Below are 22,215 nucleotides of genomic sequence, written 5' to 3'. Positions count from 1 at the left end.
ACCCAATTTGTCAAAGTTGGGATCTTTACCTAAGTAATCGGTCGGTTTCATTGTTTATTTTTTCTCGCGGATGTATATATATATATATATATATATATATATATATATGTTGAATATTTTTAGTTTAAGCACTTGGTTGTGTGACTATTTAAGTTAATTACAAGTTTTAATTACATTAGATGTGTTGGGCCTATTGTGATTATAAAAGGTTAAGCTATACATTTGACCGTTCGATAAAAAATAATTACTTTCGTTTAGTGTTCATGTCTGGGCATTAGAGATTAAGTTTGGCGCATTCAAACAAAAAGTAGTGTATCAAAATATAGAAAAAGGGAAAAGTAACCCGTCATTTGATTTTAACTGTGAACAACTACTCCTCAATCGTAAACTGTTTATGGTCAATTGACTTTGAAATACGGATACAATCAAGAATTTACCACAAATTAAAGGCAGAAAGAGTAGAAGACATAGACATTCTTCTTTCAATTAGATCTGGAGGTAGACATTAACAGAATTTGGGTGTCATTATTTTCTCTAGTAAAATGGGGAGGTAGTAGACTAAAGAGTTTATAATACAATCTAATAAAATTCATCTTCTCTTTAAACAGGCCTACCCTTTTTGTGTGTAGCAGTTGAGTCTCCTTCAGATGAAACATCCATTGATTTGTTAAAATTACCTTAAAGATGTGCATATAAGTCAACCACTCTCCTGATATTGTTGTTGAGTTCTCTAATTAAACCAACATTCCTGCTCAAATTATCTGGGATATTTGACTCATGGTTCTGATTAATCTCATTGATTAGCAACCTGTTATGGTCCAATATGTTCTGAACTTGAACAAAACTCTTTTGAAATGTCTGCATAACTTTGCCATCTATCTCTCTACCACTGAAGAACAAACCGAAGCAAAAATACAGTGTCTATTGTCTATCATGGAATTAGATTTGAGTTGCAATTTAGTGACACATGATGCAAGAATTAGCATTGAAAATGCTCTTTCAACACTTCCATTTTATTCGGTTCAATATGTTGAGTTTGTTGTCATCCTATCAAAGCTTCTCAATTTCTCAAGGGTTTATCTGCCATTATGTATTCTCATAACCATTTGTTTTGAAATGTCTGCATAACATTGCCATCTGATTAATCAAGTGATTTTCTATAGAGATTCTTTGTTTTAAAGAGAAAACTTTAAACTTGTATCACTCAAAGGAAGGTTTAGTACATCTTTATGGCTCCAGATGTTGCTCTTTATTCTTTTCTTTCTTTCAGAATCTAAAGATTGTTCAAAAAATATTAGATTGTTCAGCCACGGGGTTTACCATGACTCTTGTACCTACTGTTTGTATCTTAGCAACAAAAAGTTACTCAATTGATTCTATTGTTTGTGTTCAAATACTTCTTAGCTCTCATGTGTATCTAATTTTGAACACAGAAAAACGGATCATGAATCAGGAAGGGCGCTCAAGTAAAAACAAAAATTAACAAAATGCATAGCAGCTGGATCGCTTGCATCTTTGAGAAACCTGAAGGTTTCGTCATTGAAAACAAACAGAGTTATTAAAGATCCAAGGTCACTGCCTCTGCATTCTATTTCTACACCAGCACAAACAGTACATGAGCAAGTGCAACAAATGCCACTGAACTCTACACCTTCAGCATCACAAGCAGTGCGTGAACAATTGCAGCATTCTACTTCTGCAGGTGGATCACTGCCTCTGCATTCTACTGTTGTACCAGCACAAACAGTACATGAGCAAGTGCAACAAATGCCACTGAACTCTACACCTTCAGCATCACAAGCAGTGCATGAACAATTGCAGCATTTTACTTCTGCAGGTGGTTCACTGCCTCTGCATTCTACTGCTGCACCAGCACAAACAGTACATGAGCAAGTGCAACAAATTCCACTGAACTCTACCTCTCTTGCATCACAAGCAGTACGTAAACAATTGCAACAACTACCACTGGATTCCACCCATACTTCACAAACGGTACAAGAACAAGTTGAGGATTCTTCCAATCATGAAACAAACGAGCAATCCGAGGAACAAGGCAAGAACTTATAGATTTCAATCGTCAAATTCAATAACGTAATGACTTTTGGTGATTATTCTTACTTCATATTTATTTAGGTCCTTCTGTCGAAAAACAAAAAAGAGGAAAAACTCGGATGCAAAGTGTTCATGGTAGGAAAGAGCGCAAGCAAATTGTGCTAAATGAGAACAATCAACCCATAGGTCCTATTGATGATGATATAAATGAATTGGGTAGCTTCCTTGGTACATTGGCAAGGAATGCGACCTTTTGTCCTCTTAATGTGTTTGATTGGAGGAAACTTGAGACAAAAGAAGATATGTGAAAATATGTCAAGGTTTGAAATTCGCAATATTCAATAGGTGTGTGTGGATATTTCATATTGTTTACACCAACCTAACTGCTCTAAATTTGTAGGGAAAATATGACATTCATGAAGGTGCAAAAACGTGGGTTTTTCACTCAATTTAAAATGCTTGGAGAAAGTACAAAAACCAGTTATACAAAGACCATTTTGAACCCTATGAGAATGACGAGCTTCGAATGGAGAATAGGCCGGTTGATGTTCCGGATTCTCAATTTAGGGAACTTCTTAGATATTGGAACTCTGATACCTACAAGGTAAAACTGAATATTGTTCCATGATTTGCTTAAAATGTCTGATTTTTGTTTATTTAGAAATCATGTTCTTAGGCGAGAAATATAGTTGCTCTTCAGCTTAATTATTATGGTTGCATTTTGTGAATGAAACTCATAATCTGGTTAAATTTTTAACTATGATTCTGTGCTAGTTAATCCACAATCTTCTACTACAAGATGTCATAACACAATCATTCTAATTTCAAGAAAAGAAGTCACCCTCCCTTGATAGTTCTAATCAGGAATACTTTCCAACAATAATGGCAGTCAGGGGTGGGCTTGACACTGGAATAGATGGGTCACGACTATACTACGCTAGGTACTTTATTTATGGATAACTTGCACAAATGTTTTATTTTCATGTCCTAATGCATTAAATTGAGTTGCTAATTCCTTCCTGAATACAACATGCAACATCTAAATAGGAAGTAAGAACTGTTCTGATTTGTAAACTAGAAGTAGGAACAGTTCAGATGTTTAAACTACTCAAGAAGCGATCGCTTCTGCCCCGTTTCTGCCCAAAATTCTGTCCAGATTCTGTGCATCATCTCATCATAGTGTTTGCACCAGAATGTGCATGATAGCGTAATTCATGGAGGCTCCATTAGCTACGTTTTCCGGATGTGTCTTCCTTCTCCGTTTGTTGTGACATGCTAGCATCATTAATATAAGCTTGCCTTACCCAAAATAATCTTCAGAAGAGAGGCTTTGTTCTGTGTAGCAGATGTATTCATTGTCAATGTTTCTTTTTTGTTGCAGAAAATGAAAGAAACCAACACTGAGAATCGCAAAAAGTTGAGATATCCACACACTGCTGGCAAAAAAAGTTTTGCTAGAATATGCGAGGTTTGATATGTTTTTTCTTATTATTCTTTTAAATATGAACTTGCTAGGCATAATCTGAACTATTTTATACCACTTTTTATGTAACCAGAAAAAAAGAAAGAAACTTCTGAACCTCTATCAAGTAAGGACATATTTGTGGCTACAAGAAAAAGAAAGCCCGATCGAGTATACAAGGCTTCGTATGCGGATACTCTTAATAAAATTGTACGAGTTACTTATTTAAAGTTTGTTGATATCATTTGTCTGTTATTAGTTATTGACTCAATTTTATATACTTTCTAATCTAAAATTGACTCAATTTGGTCTTGTAGGATAAAATGGATAGAATNAGGGAGGCAGCAGGGTTATTAAAAGCGAGCGCTTCTCGCTAAAAGCGCTGAAGCGAGGCGAGGCGCAAGGTTTGCGCTTTTCTGACCTAAAGTGAGGTATTTGAAAAAAAGCGAGCACTTCAAGCAAAAAAGCGAGAAGCGAGGCGAGTAAAAAAAGCAAGAAAAGCTCGCTTAAGCGAGGTCCAGCGGCTGCCTAGGGTTTTTTCTAAAAGAATTTGCAAATACACTTATGCACCTTTCTTCGAAAACATTTCTCGCTACTGCTGAAAGCCAAAACATCCTGCGACATCTCTTCTTCAGTTCTTCTCTTATTCTCTCAAGGTAAGTTTCTCTTCTCTTCTTCTCTTCTGCTTTTTTATGGTTTACCTCCTTCCTCTCGACTCCTCTCGTCTTCTCTTTCTCTTCTTCTTTTCTATTTTTTTTCCAGTTCTTCTTTTCTCTGTTCTGCCCTGTTTTCTATGTTATGCTACTGCCCTATTTGTTTTTAAAAAGGTTGCCCAAAGAGAAGGAAATATATTGGTTTATTATCAATAAAATAGTAAGTGGGAGAGTAATGGTAGGAGATATTGTGAGAAGAAGATTAGTAGAATGAGAAGAAACTGCTGTCATGTACTCCATATCCACGAGGAGGAGTTCGTAAATAGGCAGGCTAGAATTGATTCTATTATTTGTGTTCTTAAGAAGAATAGTAGAATGAGAAGAAACTGTTCTCATTGTTACTCAATTGATTCTATTGTTTGTGTTCAAATACTTCTTGGCTCTCATGTGTATCTAATTTTGAACAGAGGAAAGCGGATCATGAATCAGGAAGGGCGCTCAAGTAAAAATAAAAAAATTAACAAAATGCATAGCAGCTGGATCGTTTGCATCTTTGCGAAGCCTAAAGGTTTCGTCATTGAAAACAAACAGAGTTATTAAAGCTCCAAGGTCACTGCCTCTGCATTCTACTTCTACACCAGCACAAACAGTACATGAGCAAGTGCAACAAATGCCATTGAACTCTACACCTTCTGCATCACAAGCAGTGCGTGAACAACTGCAACATTCTACTTTTGCAGGTGGATCGCTGCCTCTGCATTCTACTGCTGCACCAGCACAAACAGTACATGAGCAAGTGCAACAAATTCTACTGAACTCTACCTCTCTTGCATCACAAGCAGTACATAAACAATTGCAACAACTACCACTGGATTACACCCCTCGTACTTCACAAACGGTACAAGAACAAGTTGAGGATTCTTCCAATCATGAAACAAACGAGCAATCCAAGGAACAATGCAAGAACATATAGATTTCAATCGTCAAATTCAATAACGTAATGACTTTTGGTGATTATTCTTACTTCATATTTATGTAGTTCCTTCTGTCGAAAAACAAAAAAAGAGGAAAAACTCAGATGCAAAGTGTTCATGGTAGGAAAGAGCGCAAGCAAATTGTGCTATATGAGAACAATCAACCCATAGGTCCTACTGATGATGATGTAAATGAGTTGGGTAGCTTCTTTGGTACATTGGCAAGGAATGCGACCTTTTGTCCTCTTAATGTGTTTGATTGGAGGAAACTTGAGACAAAAGAAGATATGTGGAAATATGTCAAGGTTTGAAATTTGCAATATTCAATAGGTGTGTGTGGATATTTCATATTGTGTATTACACCAACCTAACTGCTCTAAATTTGTAGGGAAAATATGACATTCATGAAGGTGCAAAAATGTGGGTTTTTCACTCAATTTCAAATGCTTGGAGAAAGTACAAAAACCAATTATATAAAGACCATTTTGAACCCTATGAGAATGACGAGCTTCGAATGGAGAATAGGCCGGTTGATGTTCCGGATTCTCAATTTAGGGAACTTCTTAGAAATTGGAACTCTGATACCTACAAGGTAAAACTGAATATTGTTCCATGATTTGCTTAAAATGTCTGATTTTTGTTTATTTAGAAACTTCTTGTTGCACTTGTGGCTGTCTTGGAGCAGCATTATTTGGTAAAACTCTACCCTGAGAACTGATTGTATTACATGAACCGATTGTATTACATGAACTATTGTTGGTAACTAGCCCAGCTATAATTAGAATTTTCCAGGTTAGCAATAATAAACAATGGATTCAAGGCGGCAATATTCATTTCTGTGGTTTGTTTCGTTGTTATTCAAAAACAAGAGAGCTTTTCCATGTTTAAACTATTAAAGATGATAAGCGATCACATTAGTGTTACATTTAACATTTTGCACCAAGCGAAGAGTTCTGCTATTCTGTGAATTTAGTAATTTATGAGCTAGTAAAACATGAAAAAGAAAGTTCCATCAAGTGTCATCTTCAGCAGCAAACTAAGGTTCTAAACCAGCCTTTTCTTCCTCAAAAACAGCTTTCAAGTTTCAACAGGTATGTTTTTATTTTCATTCTTCTTCTTCTTCTTCTTCTTCTTCTTCTTCTTCTTCTTTTTCTTTTTCTTTCTAAACGTCCAACAAGCGCCGAAATGCTGGCGAATTTTTTTCAGAAAAATTCTGCCCCGTTTTTGCCCAAGTTCTGTCAAAATTCTGTGCATCATCTCATCATAGTGTTTGCACCGGAATGTGCATGATAGCATAATTCATGGAGGCTCCATTAGCTACGTTTTCCGGATGTGTCTTCCTTCTCCGTTTGTTGTGACCTGCTAGCATCATTAATATAAGCTTGCATTACCCAAAATAATCTTCAGAAGAGAGGCTTTGTTCTGTGTAGTAGATGTATTCTTTGTCAATGTTTCTTTTTTGTTGTAGAAAATGAAAGAAACCAACACTTCGAATCGCAAAATGTTGAGATATCCACACACTACTGGCAAAAAAAGTTTTGCTAGAATATGTGAGGTTTGATATGTTTTTTCTTATTATTCTTTTACATATGAACTTGCTAGGCATAATCTGAACTATTTTATACCACTTTTTATGTAACCAGGAAAAAAAGAAAGAAATTCTGAACCTCTATCAAGTAAGGATATATTTGTGGCTACAAGAAAAAGAAAGCCTGATCGAGTATACAAAGCCTCGTATGCGGATACTCTTAATAAAATTGTACGAGTTACTAATTTAAAGTTTGTTGATATCATTTGTCTGTTATTAGTTATTGACTCAATTTTATATACTTTCTAATCTAAAATTGACTCAATTTGGTCTTGTAGACTGAAATGGATAGAATACAATCAACACAAGAAACTGAAGATGACAGTCAATCAGTTGACGCGTTTGCGTCCGTCATGGGACATGAGCATCCAGGACGCCTAAGATTGTACGGACGTGGAGTTACCAAGACTTCCTTAAAAAGAAAAGTGGGAGATATTGGAACCTCTTCAAGTTCTACCGATGAGATGCTGCAACAAAAAATGGTGGAAATGGAAGAAAGGATGCAACAAAGAATGCAGGAAAAGTTCAACGCACAAAAAGATGCCATGGAACTACAAGTTGCAGTTAACATCATTTCACAACTTAAGCGTCTGAATCCAAACTTTCGGGTTGATCTCAGAATGCTAGCTTTCAATGCTCATTCACCTGGAGATGCTTCCTCTGCACAACAAGCTGCTGTGCAATAATCAATCGTCTATCTACTGGGAGTAATAATCGAGGTCAGTACGTACTCTTCTTCTCTTCCTCCTCCTCATCCTTCTTCTTCTTCTTCTTCTTCTTCTTCTTCTTCTTCTTCTTCTTCTTCTTCTTCTTCTTCTTCTTCTTCTCCTTCTGTTGCTTTTCTGCCACTGCTCTCTCTGATTTAATATTATCCAATGTGGCTAAATTTGAGAGCCTTTTAGTTTTTCTGTGTAGCCTGCTGTGGTGTTGGCTAAACTCTTTTATTATAATTTTCAGCCAATATGGTTAAATTTGAGATCTTCTTTTAGTTATGACATGTCTGTCTTACATTACATGGAATTCTCGCTCTCCAGTGATTATGTCTTGTTTGGGCAAATATTTGACTTAGATATTCGGAAACAGAGTTTGCATTGTGCGAAAGTCCTAATTAACTTTACTACTGAGTCACTGTGAGGTTCATAAGGTGTGTTTTTATCATATTTGCATATGGTGAATGATGACCCTCGCTTCGCATTGCTTCATTGCTTTAAGCGAAGAAGCTGTGGCTTTTAATAACACTGTACGTGTCCCGTGGCGAAAAAGTCTCATATATGTTGATGGAGTATGATTTTTTGTTGGTAGCTCCCTGAATTTCGTAATGGTTTATCCTAAGTTATATGTGTTTAATTTGTCCGATTTCCTTCTGTATTCCTTTGGTCTACCTGGAGCTATGGCTGTCCAACGGGACGGGCCGTCCCGTCCCGTCCCGCGACCCGCCCCGCTAAAAATTAAACGGGATGGGCCAATGTTACGCGGGACACGGGACGGGACGGGACGCCCGTTTCGTCCCGTTTGTCCCGTCCCGTTTCGTCCCGCTTCGTCCCGTCCCGTCCCGCGTCCCGTCCCGTCCCGCGTCCCGTCCCGTCCCGTCCTGTCCCGCGTCCCGTCCCGTCCCGCCTGTTTTTTTTTTATTTAAAAACTAGCCGTTGGGCAACCCCCCCCTCTCCCCCCCAAACTTTTAATATAACCCCTAAGTTTAATATTTGACACTTTGGCCCTATTTTCTACTATAAATACCCCCCATTCTTCTTCATTTTTTCCCACAAAAAATCAATCTTCTCTCTCAAATCTCTTACATTCTAATATTCTATATTATTCTCTCAATATTGTTACTATCAAGTGATATCTTTCAACTTTCAAGTATTTGGGCAAATTTTTTGGAGCAACTTTCAAGCTTCAAATTAATTTGTCAAGTATTTGGAGCAATATTTCGGGCAATTTCTTCAAGTTTCAATATTTAATCACGGTGCACTCGTTCCACAATGTGCTAGTGCTGACCTTCCATTTAGAAAAGTTCCAAAAGATGTTTGTACTAGGTGGAATTCTACTTAAGAAATGCTTAAAGTTGCTTATGATTATCGGGTGCCCATCCAAAAAGTATTTAATATGCATAATGCTTACCCTGTTGATCAAATTGTTGATTCTGATTGGGATGAAATTAGAGAGCTTACTAAATTTTTAGAAAAATTTTATTATGCTACAAAACAATTTTCTGGTATATACTATCCTACTATTACACAAATATTATGGTATGTTTGTGGAATTTCTGTTGTATTTGGTAAGTATAAAAAAGATCCAACTTATGCACCAGCCATTAAAGAAATGATTTTAAAATTTAAAAAGTATTTTTTCCCTATTCCCGAAGTTTATTTAATTTCTACACTACTTAACCCATCTTTAAAACTAAGAGGTGCAAAGGGTCTTGTTCGTAAAATTTATGAGAATTTAGAAATTCAAGAAAATGAACAACCATCTCTCGAAAACTGCCAAGCTAGCATATATTTTTATGCTAGATCAATGTTTGATAAATATAAATCTATGGATACAACTAGTACTGAAACTGCTCCTTCTACTTCTAAGTCTGGAGCAGAAGTTTTATGGGAAGATATGGATGATATAACATGTTTTGATTCCTCTATTGATGATGAACTTGATTCTTATCTTAATCAAGGATTGGAAAATATTAAAGACGAAGAAGGCAAGGAACAACTTTTGTCATGGTGGAGGGAGCGTGGCAAGGCTTTTCCAACACTTTCAATTATGGCCCGAGATATCCTGGCTATTCAATCATCATCAGTAGCATCGGAGAGTGCATTTAGCGCGGCAAGATTTCAAATTGGAGATCATAGACATTCATTAGCGGAGGACAGTCTAGAGATTTCCGTCTTATTCAGAGATTTGATTAATTCAGAAAGAAGAAATCTTGGTTTTGAAAAACTAACCACTAGGGAGGAAGAAGAATACAATGAGATACTTACCACTGGGAGCGATGATGGCATGGAGCTCATGGAACATCAATCAACATTGCCAATTCCAGTAGAATGTCCAAGAGATATTATTGATAAGTTACAAAAAGAAGCTATATAGGAGCTTACAAATATTAGTATGATAATTTGTAATTGGCTACTAAGAGGCCTAGTTCAAACAGAACCCTTCCTAGAAGGTGGCTGCGTAGATTAGGTGCTCTTCAAAAGAATTGTATTTGTATTTGAGATTTGAAAGTTCTATTAATAAAATAAATGGCTCTAAGAGATGAATTATTTTTATGATTTGTCGGTGTTACTTAATAGTTAATACTTTGAAATTATATTAAATAAATTATAACTCTATTATAAATTTATATTTACTAGATTATTTCCTTACAAGTCTTTTGTTTTAATATTTTATAATTCTTTACTTAGTTTTCTAATTTTCTTTTTAACATACTAACATAGTAATATTTAAGTTTATTAAATAAGTCAAAAATCTAGCCGTTGCAAACTTTAAAAACATAGTAATTTTCAAAAAACTAGAATTTTTTTTTAAAAAAAATACACTTAAGGCCCACGAATCCGTCCCGTCCCGTCCCGTCCCGTTTGGTTGGCGGGACGGGACGGGACGACCGTTTCGTCCCGTTTGTCCCGTCCCGTCCCGCCACCGTCCCGCCTAAATCTCGTCCCGTCCCGTCCCGTCCCGTTAAAATCGTCCCGTCCCGTCCCGTCCCGTCCCGTTGGACACCCATACCTGGAGCTGGTGGGTCCAAGAATGTGGTTCTGAATAAGTTTGTTATGATCATCTAGTCCCAGTGTATGCTGTTAATTAGAGGTTGTTTTAGCATCTTGTTGGTTGGGATAATAGAACTTTACCATATTCTGGGTTTTACTATGAAATTTAAGGTTGTTCCCTAAACCAAAAGATTTAAGCTGACATAAGTGTATCTAGAATGATAAGATATTATAAGACGATAAATGTTGTAGTTAGGTCTACAAAACTGTCAATATTGTCCCATTTGGACATCTGAAATTACCTCATCCTCAGCTCCAAATCAACCTAATGTTCACATTTTATACTACTGTCTATTGTCTATTGACACTGGGATCTTGAGAATTGTTTGGAGGTTGGGAGTATGTCACCAAACTCTTAAAAGCTTTAGTTCTAGTTGTTGTTTTGCTGCCCGGTAATTCTTGGTATAACTCCACAAACATTCTTGCTATGTCTTTTGGCTTTGTGTGTATTAAATCTGAAGCATCTTTCAGTTGTGTAATGGACTGTTGTAATCTCTTATGTTTAATAACAGAGAAGAAGTACTTAGAATTATCATCTTCCAGCTGATTCCATGTTGCTTTGCTTCTTTGTTGCAAGAATCCTTCTGGTAGATATAATGATCTTTTAAACTTTTGATACTATTCCTTCTCCTATGCTTGCAAGTTTTGATCCATGGGATTAGCCTGCAATTCTTTCTGTATTTGCTCTAGTTTAGTTCTATCCTCCTCAAATTCAGTTAGACTGTTTCTGAAGTACTGCTTGTTGAGCTCCTTTAGATTCCTCTTTAATGACTTCAGCTTCTTAACTACTTGTAGCATAGCACATCCTGTGTCTACATTCTGCCAAGTTGTTGTCACTACCTCCAAAAACTTAGGGTGAGTTTCCCAAATGCTACCATACTTTAAGGGTTTGCTAATCCTTCCAGGTGTATTAAGTAGTTCCACTTTGATTGGAGAGTGGTCACTAATGCCGGCTGGTGTTAGATGAATGTGTTAGATAAATGGAAAACAAGAATTCTACAGCAAGAAATTCAAAGAAATGAGGCTGCTGTTAGTGCTGGATCATTAGTTTTAGTTCTGTTTTATCCTTCGGTTCACATGTTCTTGCAAAAATATTTTCATGCTCTATTGGAGTAGTTGTATGAAAAAATAAGGTTTTGTCAGACCTCCTGTTAAAGAACTAATTCGTGTACAGACATATTGGGATGGACTTCCGAAAAGTTAGCATTGGCCTTGACAGTAGGATTTTTCATTTACCCCCTATCCCCCAATTTTTCGTCGTTTGCTCTTTCCCTTATATTTGGCATTGGCTTATAAAAGCCAAGACTAGAATAGTTAAAAGTTACAATTAGAAGAATGAAAGGGAAGATGCAACCAACCCATTCTCTACTTACAAAGTTACAATTAGAGAAAATTCAATACTATACCTATTCTTATTTAATGACTTTATTTATTCTCTTTTGTAGGTGGAGCAACTGAAGAAAGGGAAGATGGAGAAGTTGGAGCAACTGAAGAAAGAGAAGATGGAGATAGTGAAGATCTAGACCTTACTTAAGAAGAACTTTGAGTTGTTGTCGATATTCTTGGAGTCTTTTGTTATAACATTTGAAACTTTAACTTTTGAAGTGTTTGAACTGTAAAACTTATGTAATTGGGTTAAAACATTCTGCTATTATCGTTATTCTTAGCTTATTGGATATGAAAGATTATGAAGTGTTTTATCTTTTTATTGATATAATTTCCAGGTTATAATTACAAATATTTCCAGGTGGTAATGTCAATTAAAACGTTTAAAATAGCCTAATAGAACCGTTGCAATAAGCACAAATGTCGTTGCCATAGACATTCTAAATCGTTCCGATAGGTCTTGCAAACTGTTCCATAAAGTGTGATAAATTGATGCAATAGAAACAAAACCGTTACGGTAGCGCAATGAAACCGTTACAATAGCTGTAAATAAACGTTGCAATAGCGTACATAACCGTTGCAATAAACTATATTGTAACGGTTTCCAACCACTGTAGTAAATAATACGGTAACAGTTTACAACCGTTGCATAAACTATACGGTAACGGTTTTTAACCGTTGCAGTTGAAATGAATACTCGTCGCTTCAGACAGAGGGAAAACCGTTGCGATAGCTGGATCTATAGCAACAGTGGTGTCAGCCGTTGCCAAAACCGTTGCTGTGGATCGATTGGCACGCGAGCGGATGTCACGGTCGCTGAACCGTTCCGATACATCTATGGCAACGGTTGGCCTATCAATTGCAACGGTTTACCTGCTGTTGCCATAGGCCTATTTTCCAGTAGTGGGAGCCAATCTTGCAGGGCATGATAAGGATAAGGATAAACAGAGTTAAGAGTTTCATTTGAATTCAAACTTTTGTATATATCTCCTAAGCCTCTCTCCCTCATTTACAATACTCCTACTATGGTTGTACTTCTTCAGCTATAAATGTACTGATTTACATGACTATAAAATACAAGTTGGAATACCAAGTCTTCACTGTTTTAGTAATTAGCTTCTATATGCATTTGAGTTTTGATTATTCCACCTAGCAGGAAAGTGGGTCGACATGGGCATTGTATCGCATTATTTTCAAAAAAATAAATAAATTGAAAATTTTAAATTTAGGTAAAATACATAATTTGCAGAAACTAATTATATTCGCTAGCCAAAACTATATAAAATATGTATATTATGTATATATAATACACATATATACAAAAAAAAAATATACTTTTTATCGAATACGTGTTATTTTTAGAAGTGGCTAAAAATTATATATTTTTCTTTAAATTTTCCAACTGGGATTTTCTACATACTTGAAGCTTCATTTTTATATGAGAAAAACCACGTGGACCTCTTAAATTTATTTCTATTTTCTAACTCATTAAAAAATTGTTATTCAACCAGTCAATTAGAGTACTTTATCATACTCGGGAAATAAATATGTTTCCTTCTGTATTATTTCCTAGAACAAATGGGTGCTGAAAATCAGTAATGATTCACTAATTAATTATATTTTATGAGTTTGTTCAGCTCAGCGTGTTGTAAGTGTACTGTACAGCAGAGGCTTAATATTGACGGAGAAGTTTCATTGGATGTTCAAGATCAAGTTAACAACTTTAAGATATGATTAGGTTAAGATTTATTCAACATTGTGATCCTTGCGGATTCTTTTGATTACTCGAAGGAAAGGGTGAAGAAAAGAGGGAAAGGGAAAAAAATAAATTAAAAAAAAAAAAAAAAGACAAAAGCAAAGTGGGTTCCAGAACCAAATAGCCAGAATTGCAGAAATACCTGCACACAAAAATCTTAAAGCAATATTACTTCTTTTTTTGGTTGGAATATCTACCTAAAAATGTTAACTACTAAAGTTTATTAGTGTAAATATCCGATGTGGGTAAGTATTTACCTAGTACTTCTGTGTCCGCAACTCTGCACACATGCACCATCACAGGTATATCAGAAAATTAGGTTTAAGTTATACGTAAAAATAATATTTATACGATCAAATCATTTATAAAGTAATTACATGTAAACTTTTATTATAGGTATTATTAGTAATTTATAACCTAATAAAACTAATCGATAATTAATTTACCAGCTATCACATATCAAAATTCACTAACAGTGTAAAAAATCTTTCCACTATATAAATAGTTAATTTAAATTTTTGCAAGAATAAGAATGAAAACCGTTAGTGGTGTCTGTCAAGTAGGTTTAAGCCTGCTGAATGACATAAGAATGGATACTATTGGTGCTAGCTAGATCACCGTTCTTGTCTCTATTGGTTCTAGCTCCAAAAAATTCTCCGAAATGGACAACTATTCTATTAATTAATTATATATAAGTACATACCATAAGAGTCAATTAGATGATAAAAAACGTGTAATTTCTAACGTTCCATTTTACCTTTTATCCCATTTGATTGAGGATACTCTACAGGGACAAATATCCCTTTTTAACTTTTTTTGTTTGGTTTGTTTTCATAAATCAGTAAATAATCTCAACTAATCCTCCCTTTAAATATCTGGTCGGCTAACCTCAACATCAAGTCTTCCTTGTCCCTTCTCTCTCTACAAAGAAACAAAAGTCAAATGTCTTTTTTTCTTACAAGTTTCTGAAAGATATATATAGTACTATCTTCTTCAATTCTCATTTTTATTTGAAAATTAATGGGGTGCAAGCAATTAGTGGAGAAGCCAAAGCAAAAGCACAAGAGAGGATTATGGTCTCCAGATGAAGACCAGAAGCTCAAAGGATACATCCTCACCTATGGACATGGCTGCTGGAGCTCCATGCCTATCAATGCTGGTTAGCTAATTTACTTCATATTCTGCAAAATGCCACACACTGTTGCTCCTGTTAAATTTTGCTACCAACATTTGTCTGTTTACCTTTATCTCTTATTAAAGTGTAAGGCCATTTTGTCCCCCTAGAAACCTTTCTACTTTAGAGCTTGAATAATTTCATCTAGTACAATAGCTCTCTTAATTGTACTATTCTAAACGTGCACGAGTGCAAAAAAACAAAAAAAACAAGATTGTTGTAACTTGTATGACGTCCTTAATGATAATTAATTTGGTCATCATCATAATTGGTTTCCCTTTTGCCTATCTTCTTAATGCTGTTTTTCACTAGCGATTTCATTCAACAAGTAAACAAATTATCCTAATATCATATACTCCATTCATTTTATTTTGTATGATGTTGTTTGACTAGGCACAATTTTTTATTTATTTATTTATTTTTTAAAAAGAGGATGATTGTTGGAACATCTATTAGTAGTACATGTCATGATATATTTATGGCTGTAAGAGCATGTCATTAACATAAACTGAGATGTTTAAAGTTAATCGTTCTCAGATAGAATGTGCGCTTCTTTTTGAAACAGACTAAAAAAAGAAAAAAGCACCACATAAAATGAAACAATAGAAGTATATCAACTCGGTGCGTGAATTTTAAAAAGAGGAAAGATATAATTTAATTATGTATATAGCTTTGAAACTCTTTATTTTATTAAAAGAGATGGAAAAAGAAGACTAAAAAGACTACAGCTTATCATGACAAAGCTAAGGTACATCTCAGCCGAGTTTGTTATCTTTGCCGCACTACTTGGGAATTGTTTATAGGAACGAAGTACGACGACGGCAACACAAGTCAACATATAATAAAATTTTCTGTTATTAAGGAGAAATTCAAATCATTATCGTTGACATTTAATGTGGTATTCTTATTGGTTAATTATATTATAGGGTTGCAAAGGAATGGAAAGAGTTGCAGATTGAGGTGGATTAATTATTTAAGGCCTGGCCTAAAGCGAGGGACTTTTAACACTGAAGAGGAGGACACAATTCTGACCCTTCATGGCATGTTAGGCAACAAGTAAGAAACTTTGTCCCTTGGGATAATTAATCCTCTTTGTACTGCAATAAATCACCACGATATATGTACAATGAGTTTAAGTCATTGTATACGAAAAATATAAGAAATTTTTACACTATTATCAATGTAATTTAACTGTCTAAAGAAGGTTGTTACTTTAATTTTTAGGTACCATATTAGACTTGCTATTGTTGTAAGTATGTGAATTTAACCCGATGTTGTAAATAATTTATACATTATCAGCGCACATAATTTAAACTCATGTCCAATAACTCTTTAAAATTTGAAGGGATTGAGAGCGTTAACAGGCGCCCCTGTTATTTTAAACAAGGATCATTCAAGTATTTAATAAAAGATTCTTGTAAGTTGACTTGCTGCAGTTGACAAAAATTATAGTAATAGACCTTTTCCGAATAGTGACTGTAATTTTGGTACAACAATAACACAGTATAATCCCCTAGTGGGGTCTTTCCAATAGACCCTTGGCATCCTTCCCTCCAAGAACTCCCCACCTTGCTCTTGGGGTGACTCGAACTCACAACTGTTGGGAATAAAAAAATAATAATCCCGCCCAGGAATAATATCCACGGTAAATAACAATAACACAAGAGAGTAACAACGACACCAAATATTTTAACGGGATAAAATACAATACCCCAGCGGAGCAATATTACCACTATAATATTACAACTTAGTAGTGTCAAGAGACTACTACAACTTCGAAAGAAATAACACTCTTTATTTTAAACACCTCACTACAATATTACTCCCACTCACTATTTATCTCACAGACTACAATCTGTGGATTACTCTCTCTAACTCTCTGTTGCTTCTCTCGATTTGGTGTGCATACAATGAGAAATGCAGCTGCTATTTATAGTAGTAAATGGCCACCCAAGGAACCAATCAGAATGTTTTGTTTGTTGCAAGTTGTAACATGGGCAACGCCCAAAACCAATTCCAAATTGGTTTTGCAAATTGTTCTGCAGAGCCCACCATTTGCCTTTCTTTCAACCAATCACTATTTTTTTTTGTTTACTTATTATTTGAGGACTGGACCCCACAAATCTCTCACTTAATTTTGATTTTTATTCTTCATTCCAAGTCTTGATCTCAATCTCTGAAAATCTTCAAACTTGAGCGGCTTTGTAAAAATATCTGCAACTTGGTCATGAGATTTCACATATATGAGCTCTACTTTTTTCTTGGCACCACACTGCCTTTGCTTGTAGCCTTTAGCCACGATTCGTGTTTTGTATCTCTCCACTTCTCTATCAGCATTCTTCTTTGTCTTGTATATCGATTCTACTTCAATTGCTCGATCACTCTTGGGAAGAGTTGTTAACTCCCAAGTGTTATTCTTCTCTGTTGACTCGATTTCCTCCTCTACGGCCTGTCTCCACCTTTTGTCTGTAACCGCTTCATCAAAGTTCATTGGTTCACTGTCAGCAAAGAGACAACATAAAAAATTAAAATTAGTAACTTCTTCTGTGCTATCATAGAGCTCTCAAATACTCTTCGTCCTTTGCGACTGTTCATTTGAATTTTGTTGAGAAGAAGGAGATGAAACATTGGTTGGAGAAGGAGGTGGAGTTGTATCCTGCACAGGTTCCACGGTCTCTGGTTCTTCTTCATCACCAAAGTATGGAAGAAAATCATATGAAGTTTCTTCCTGAGCTTCCCAATCCCATGCCAATTCTTCATCCAATTCAACATCGCGACTTACCACCACCTTACCGCTGCTTGGGTTGTATAACTTGTAGCCTTTTGAACACGTATCATAGACAACAAAGACATGCTTGACACTTCGATCGTCAAGCTTTGCTCTCCCTTGATGTGGCACATGAGCATAGGCTATGCTCCCAAAGACTCTCAAATGTTTGACACTTGGCTTTCTTCCACTCCATGCTTCTTGAGGGGTTTGATCTCTAACATTTCTTGTTGGAGACCTGTTGTTCAAATAAACTGCACAAGAAACAGCTTCGGCCCAAAATTCCTTGGACATACTTTTAGCTTTCAACATACATCGAGCCATATTAAGAATCGTTCGATTCTTTCTCTTTGCAACTCCATTTTGTTGGGGTGAATAAGGTACCGTTGAAGGGCGACAAATTCCATGAGACTGACAAAAGTTATTAAACTCGTTTGAAGTGAATTCGCCTCCTCTATCGGACCTTAGAGCTTTAATTTCATAGCACTTTCTTTCTCCACAAGTACTTTAAAATTTTTAAAAGCAGCAAAAGCTTCAGATTTTTGGTTCAAGAAATAAACCCAGGTCTTTCTACTAAAGTCATCAATGAAAAGCAAAAAGTATCTACTTTTACCAAAAGAAGGTGGATTGATTGGTCTACACACATCAGTGTGAACAAGCTGGAGCGGCTTGGTTGATCTTGACATGGTCTCTTTTGGAAAACTCCTCCTTGCATGTTTTCCAAGAAGACAAGCTTCACACAATTGATTGGGATGGTTGATTGATGGTATCCCATGTACCATGTTCTTTTATCCCATTGATTTGAGCACTTCAAAATTCAAGTGCCAAATCGCATGTGCCAACACCATGATTCATCTTGCACATGAGCCTTCAAACACTTTGCATCAATTGTTTTAAGATTAGGAGAAAATAATCTATTCTTTGCCATATGCACTTTAGCAATTAGAATTCCACTTGAATCTCTAAGCCAAAGATGCATATTTTTCATGCGGATGTCATATTCCTTTTCAAGAAGTTGGCACAAACTCAAAATATTACTTTTTAATTTTGCTAGATAAGAAACATCTTGAATTAGCTTGTGAGTACCATCTTTACAGGAGATCAGAATCGTACCTATCCCTTCGATTTGAATCTTTGAGGTATCTTCAAAGGACACATTACTTCTCACCTTTTTATTGATATCCACAAACTTTTCTTTGCATCCACACATATGATTGCTTGCTCCATTGTCCAAATACCACGAGCTGCAATCATCCCTGTCTTCTTCCTTGAGTGCCAGCAATAACGTTGACTCATTTTCTTCTTTCTTGTCGTCAACAAGGTTAGCTTTCTCTTCAACATTGCTACGACATTTCCAAGAGTAGTGGCCAAATTTATGATAATTATAACACTCAATTTTTGATTTGTCATACCTTTGTCCATTATTTTCTTGGTAGTAGTCACGTCCTCTTCCTCCTCTTGTCCACGAGCACGACCTCTGAATGCTTGGTGGATTTTAACTTCATTGTTGAAGTTGTTACCATTACTTCTTCCTCGTCCATGACCGCCACGGCCTCGTCCCCGGCCATTCCCTCGATAGCTTTTTTCACCTCCATAATCCTTAAAGGATGCCTGAGTTTTAAGAAGTTGCTCCAGTGGCACTTCTTGTCTCCTCTTGATCTTTTCTTCATGGGCCTGTAAAGAACCCTCCAATTGCTCCACCATCATTGAGTCTAAATCTTTAGACTCTTCAATAGCACACACCACAAAATCGAATTTAGGTGTTAAAGTGCGAAGGATCTTTTCTACCACACGGACATCTTTTATGTCCTCCCCGTATCGTCTCAATTGATTTACAACAGCCTTCACTTTTGAACAATAATCCGAAATGCATTCGGATTATTTCATTTTTAAAACTTCAAAATCAACCCTTAGAGTTTGAAGTTTTACCTTCCTCACCTTGTCAACTCCTTGGAGAGAATTTTGTAAAATCTCCCAAGCTTCCTTTGAGGTGGTAGCATCGGCCACCTTCTCAAACATGACATCATCCAAACATTGGTGGATGAGCATGAGGGCTTGTTGATCTTTCTTCCTTGTCTTTGCCAAGACATCTTTTCCATTTTGAGGCAGAGCTTCCTCATTATCGGGTTTTGCATACCCTCAATCTACGATTTTCCACACATCCTGGGAGCCTAGAATGGCTTTCATACGTAAACACCATTTTTGATAATTATCTTTTGTGAGACGGGGATACAGAAAAGACAGCGGACTATTATTCGCCATGGCTCTGATACCACGTTGTTGGAAATAAAAAAAATAATAATCCTGCCCAGGAATAATATCGAGGGTAAATAACAATAACACAAGAGAGTAACAACGACACCAAATATTTTAACGGGATAAAATATAATACCCCAGCGGAGCAATATTACCACTATAATATTACAACTTAGTAGTGTCAAGAGACTACTACAACTTCGAAAGAAATAACACTCTTTATTTTAAACACCTCACTACAATATTACTCCCACTCACTATTTATCTCACAAACTACAATCTGTGGATTACTCTCTCTAACTCTCTGTTGCTTCTCTCGATTTGGTGTGCATACAATGAGAAATGCAGCTGCTATTTATAGTGGTAAATGGCCACCGAAGGAACCAATCAGAATGTTTTGTTTGTTGCAAGTTGTAACATGGGCAACGCCAAAACCAATTCCAAATTGGTTTTGCAAATTGTTTTGTAGAGCCCACCATTTGCCTTTCTTTCAACCAATCACTATTTTTCTTTTTTCTTTTTTTTGTTTACTTATTATTTGAGGACTGGACCCCACAACAATCTCTTGGTTGGAAGTGGAGGGTGCTTACCATCTAAGCAAGCCACCTTGTCATTTCTTGGAATCAAGTGAGATTTTGGTGACAAGTGAATATAACTGGACAGTTATTTATCCCAATGTCTCATTTCTTGGAATCAAGTGAGATTGAGAAAGGACATTCTTGTTTAGAACTCAATGATTTAATGATGTCTAGTCAATTATATACTGTAAATCTCCAATGAAATATTATACAGAATATTTTTGATATTAAGATTTAATATAACCAACCCAACTAGCTTGGAATTGTGGCATAGTTATTGTTATAAGTATCTAAACAAAGGTTATATATCCGCAGGTGGTCTCAAATAGCACAGCATTTGCCTGGAAGGACCGATAACGAGATAAAGAACCACTGGCACTCTTACTTAAAGAAGAGAGTGGCCAAAATTGCAAAAGATGAAGCTGGACAGGCTACATCTGGATGCACTAGCCTACATATTGGAAATAGAGAATCTTCACCTTCTTCAATAAAATTTGCTTCCCAAAATTCAAGTCCGCACTCATTTGAACACATAGAAGGTTCATTTGCAGATAGTGGTCAATCTGCTTCACTACAGGTTGACTTTGCAAGAGAAAATTGCAAAAGCAATTTACCAAAAGTCTTATTTTCTGAATGGTTCTCGTTAGAACAATTTAGTGGTCAAGAAGATTTCAAGAACACAACCAATCAAGATCTTTCCAAGAATAATTTTGGATGCAACGATTCAGTGTTCCCAGATGCTTTCATGCAATATGTTCCACTGATGAATGAAGTTACCTATGGGAATCACATAAATCAAGATTTTCACAGTGGGACTTTGGATGGAATATCCCAAAACCACTCTGCTAATGGTTTTGAGGAATTTATATCAGGGGAATTTAACATACACGGCAATGTGATGTAAATATGAGTTCTTTTTTTACTACCTCCTTCAGGAAGAACAACTTCTAATTGCTTTACCAAATAATGTTAGTAAATTGTCTGGAACAAATAATCTATGTTGCTCGGACTCTTCAAAAATGTCTTAAATTGCATGTCGGGTCCTTCAAAAGTAGTAGATTTTTTGGAACATCCGACATGGGTGCGGCAATATTATTGAAGAGTCCTCACAACAGAACAACTCAAACCAGAAATGTTATGTCCTGTTTTTTCCTCATAGAGTTGAGAGGAAGCAGACAGCAATGATCTAGCTATAGTTGTTTTTTATTTTTCTTTGCAAGTTAAAATAGATGTCTTTTCTAGTGTCCATACTTTACAAAGTCCAAGTACATTCCACTTGTAATAAAGTTAGAATGCCCTGTACAGGTTACTTTGTCCTCAGAGAATTAAATTTTGAAAATCCATCTATAAGTACTAAGATGGGATCCATAAAAAGAAGTAAGAAGCAATTAATGACAAGGAGGATTGTAACCAGAGAAGTAATTCGTGGAGCTTCCATTATTTTTCCTCGCAACAGTTTCGACGCATGTGTTAGTGAAAGATAGACTTGCCATGTCAATGTGGGTCTATTAACTGGCAACAGATGTCACCAAAGTTATGAAAAAAATGAAGAATGACATCTAATGATATGCGAAATACTTTCGGGCCCGAACATACTCGTACAATACCTATTAGTCTTGGAACTGATCATCATAGAATAGCCCCAGATCAGGTACGAGAGAATAGCCCCAGATCAGGTACGGGAGTAGGGGTGTATATGGACCGGGTTGGTTCAGTTTTTATCAAAATCAAACCAGACCAACTATATTGGTTTGGATTGGTTTGGTTTTTCGGGTTTTTCGGATTTTCAGATTTTTTGTTACTTA

The 22,215-nt window shown here is 36.0% G+C and overlaps 1 protein-coding gene across 1 annotated transcript; it reads left to right on the top strand.

Annotated features, from left to right (window-relative positions):
* The first annotated feature begins 14,515 nt into the window (after nt 1–14,515).
* LOC109241512 (transcription factor LAF1-like) lies at nt 14,516–21,751 on the top strand. Its single transcript, XM_019408251.1, has 3 exons — nt 14,516–14,794; nt 15,736–15,865; nt 20,726–21,751. The coding sequence occupies exons 1-3, from the start codon at nt 14,656–14,658 to the stop codon at nt 21,312–21,314; spliced, it is 858 nt and encodes a 285-aa protein (XP_019263796.1). The 5' UTR covers nt 14,516–14,655; the 3' UTR covers nt 21,315–21,751.
* Nucleotides 21,752–22,215: the final 464 nt, after the last annotated feature.

This window comes from Nicotiana attenuata, unplaced genomic scaffold, assembly GCF_001879085.1.
Source record: "Nicotiana attenuata strain UT unplaced genomic scaffold, NIATTr2, whole genome shotgun sequence".
NCBI classification, from domain to species: domain Eukaryota; kingdom Viridiplantae; phylum Streptophyta; class Magnoliopsida; order Solanales; family Solanaceae; genus Nicotiana; species Nicotiana attenuata.
This window is presented reverse-complemented; position numbering and strand designations above follow the sequence as displayed.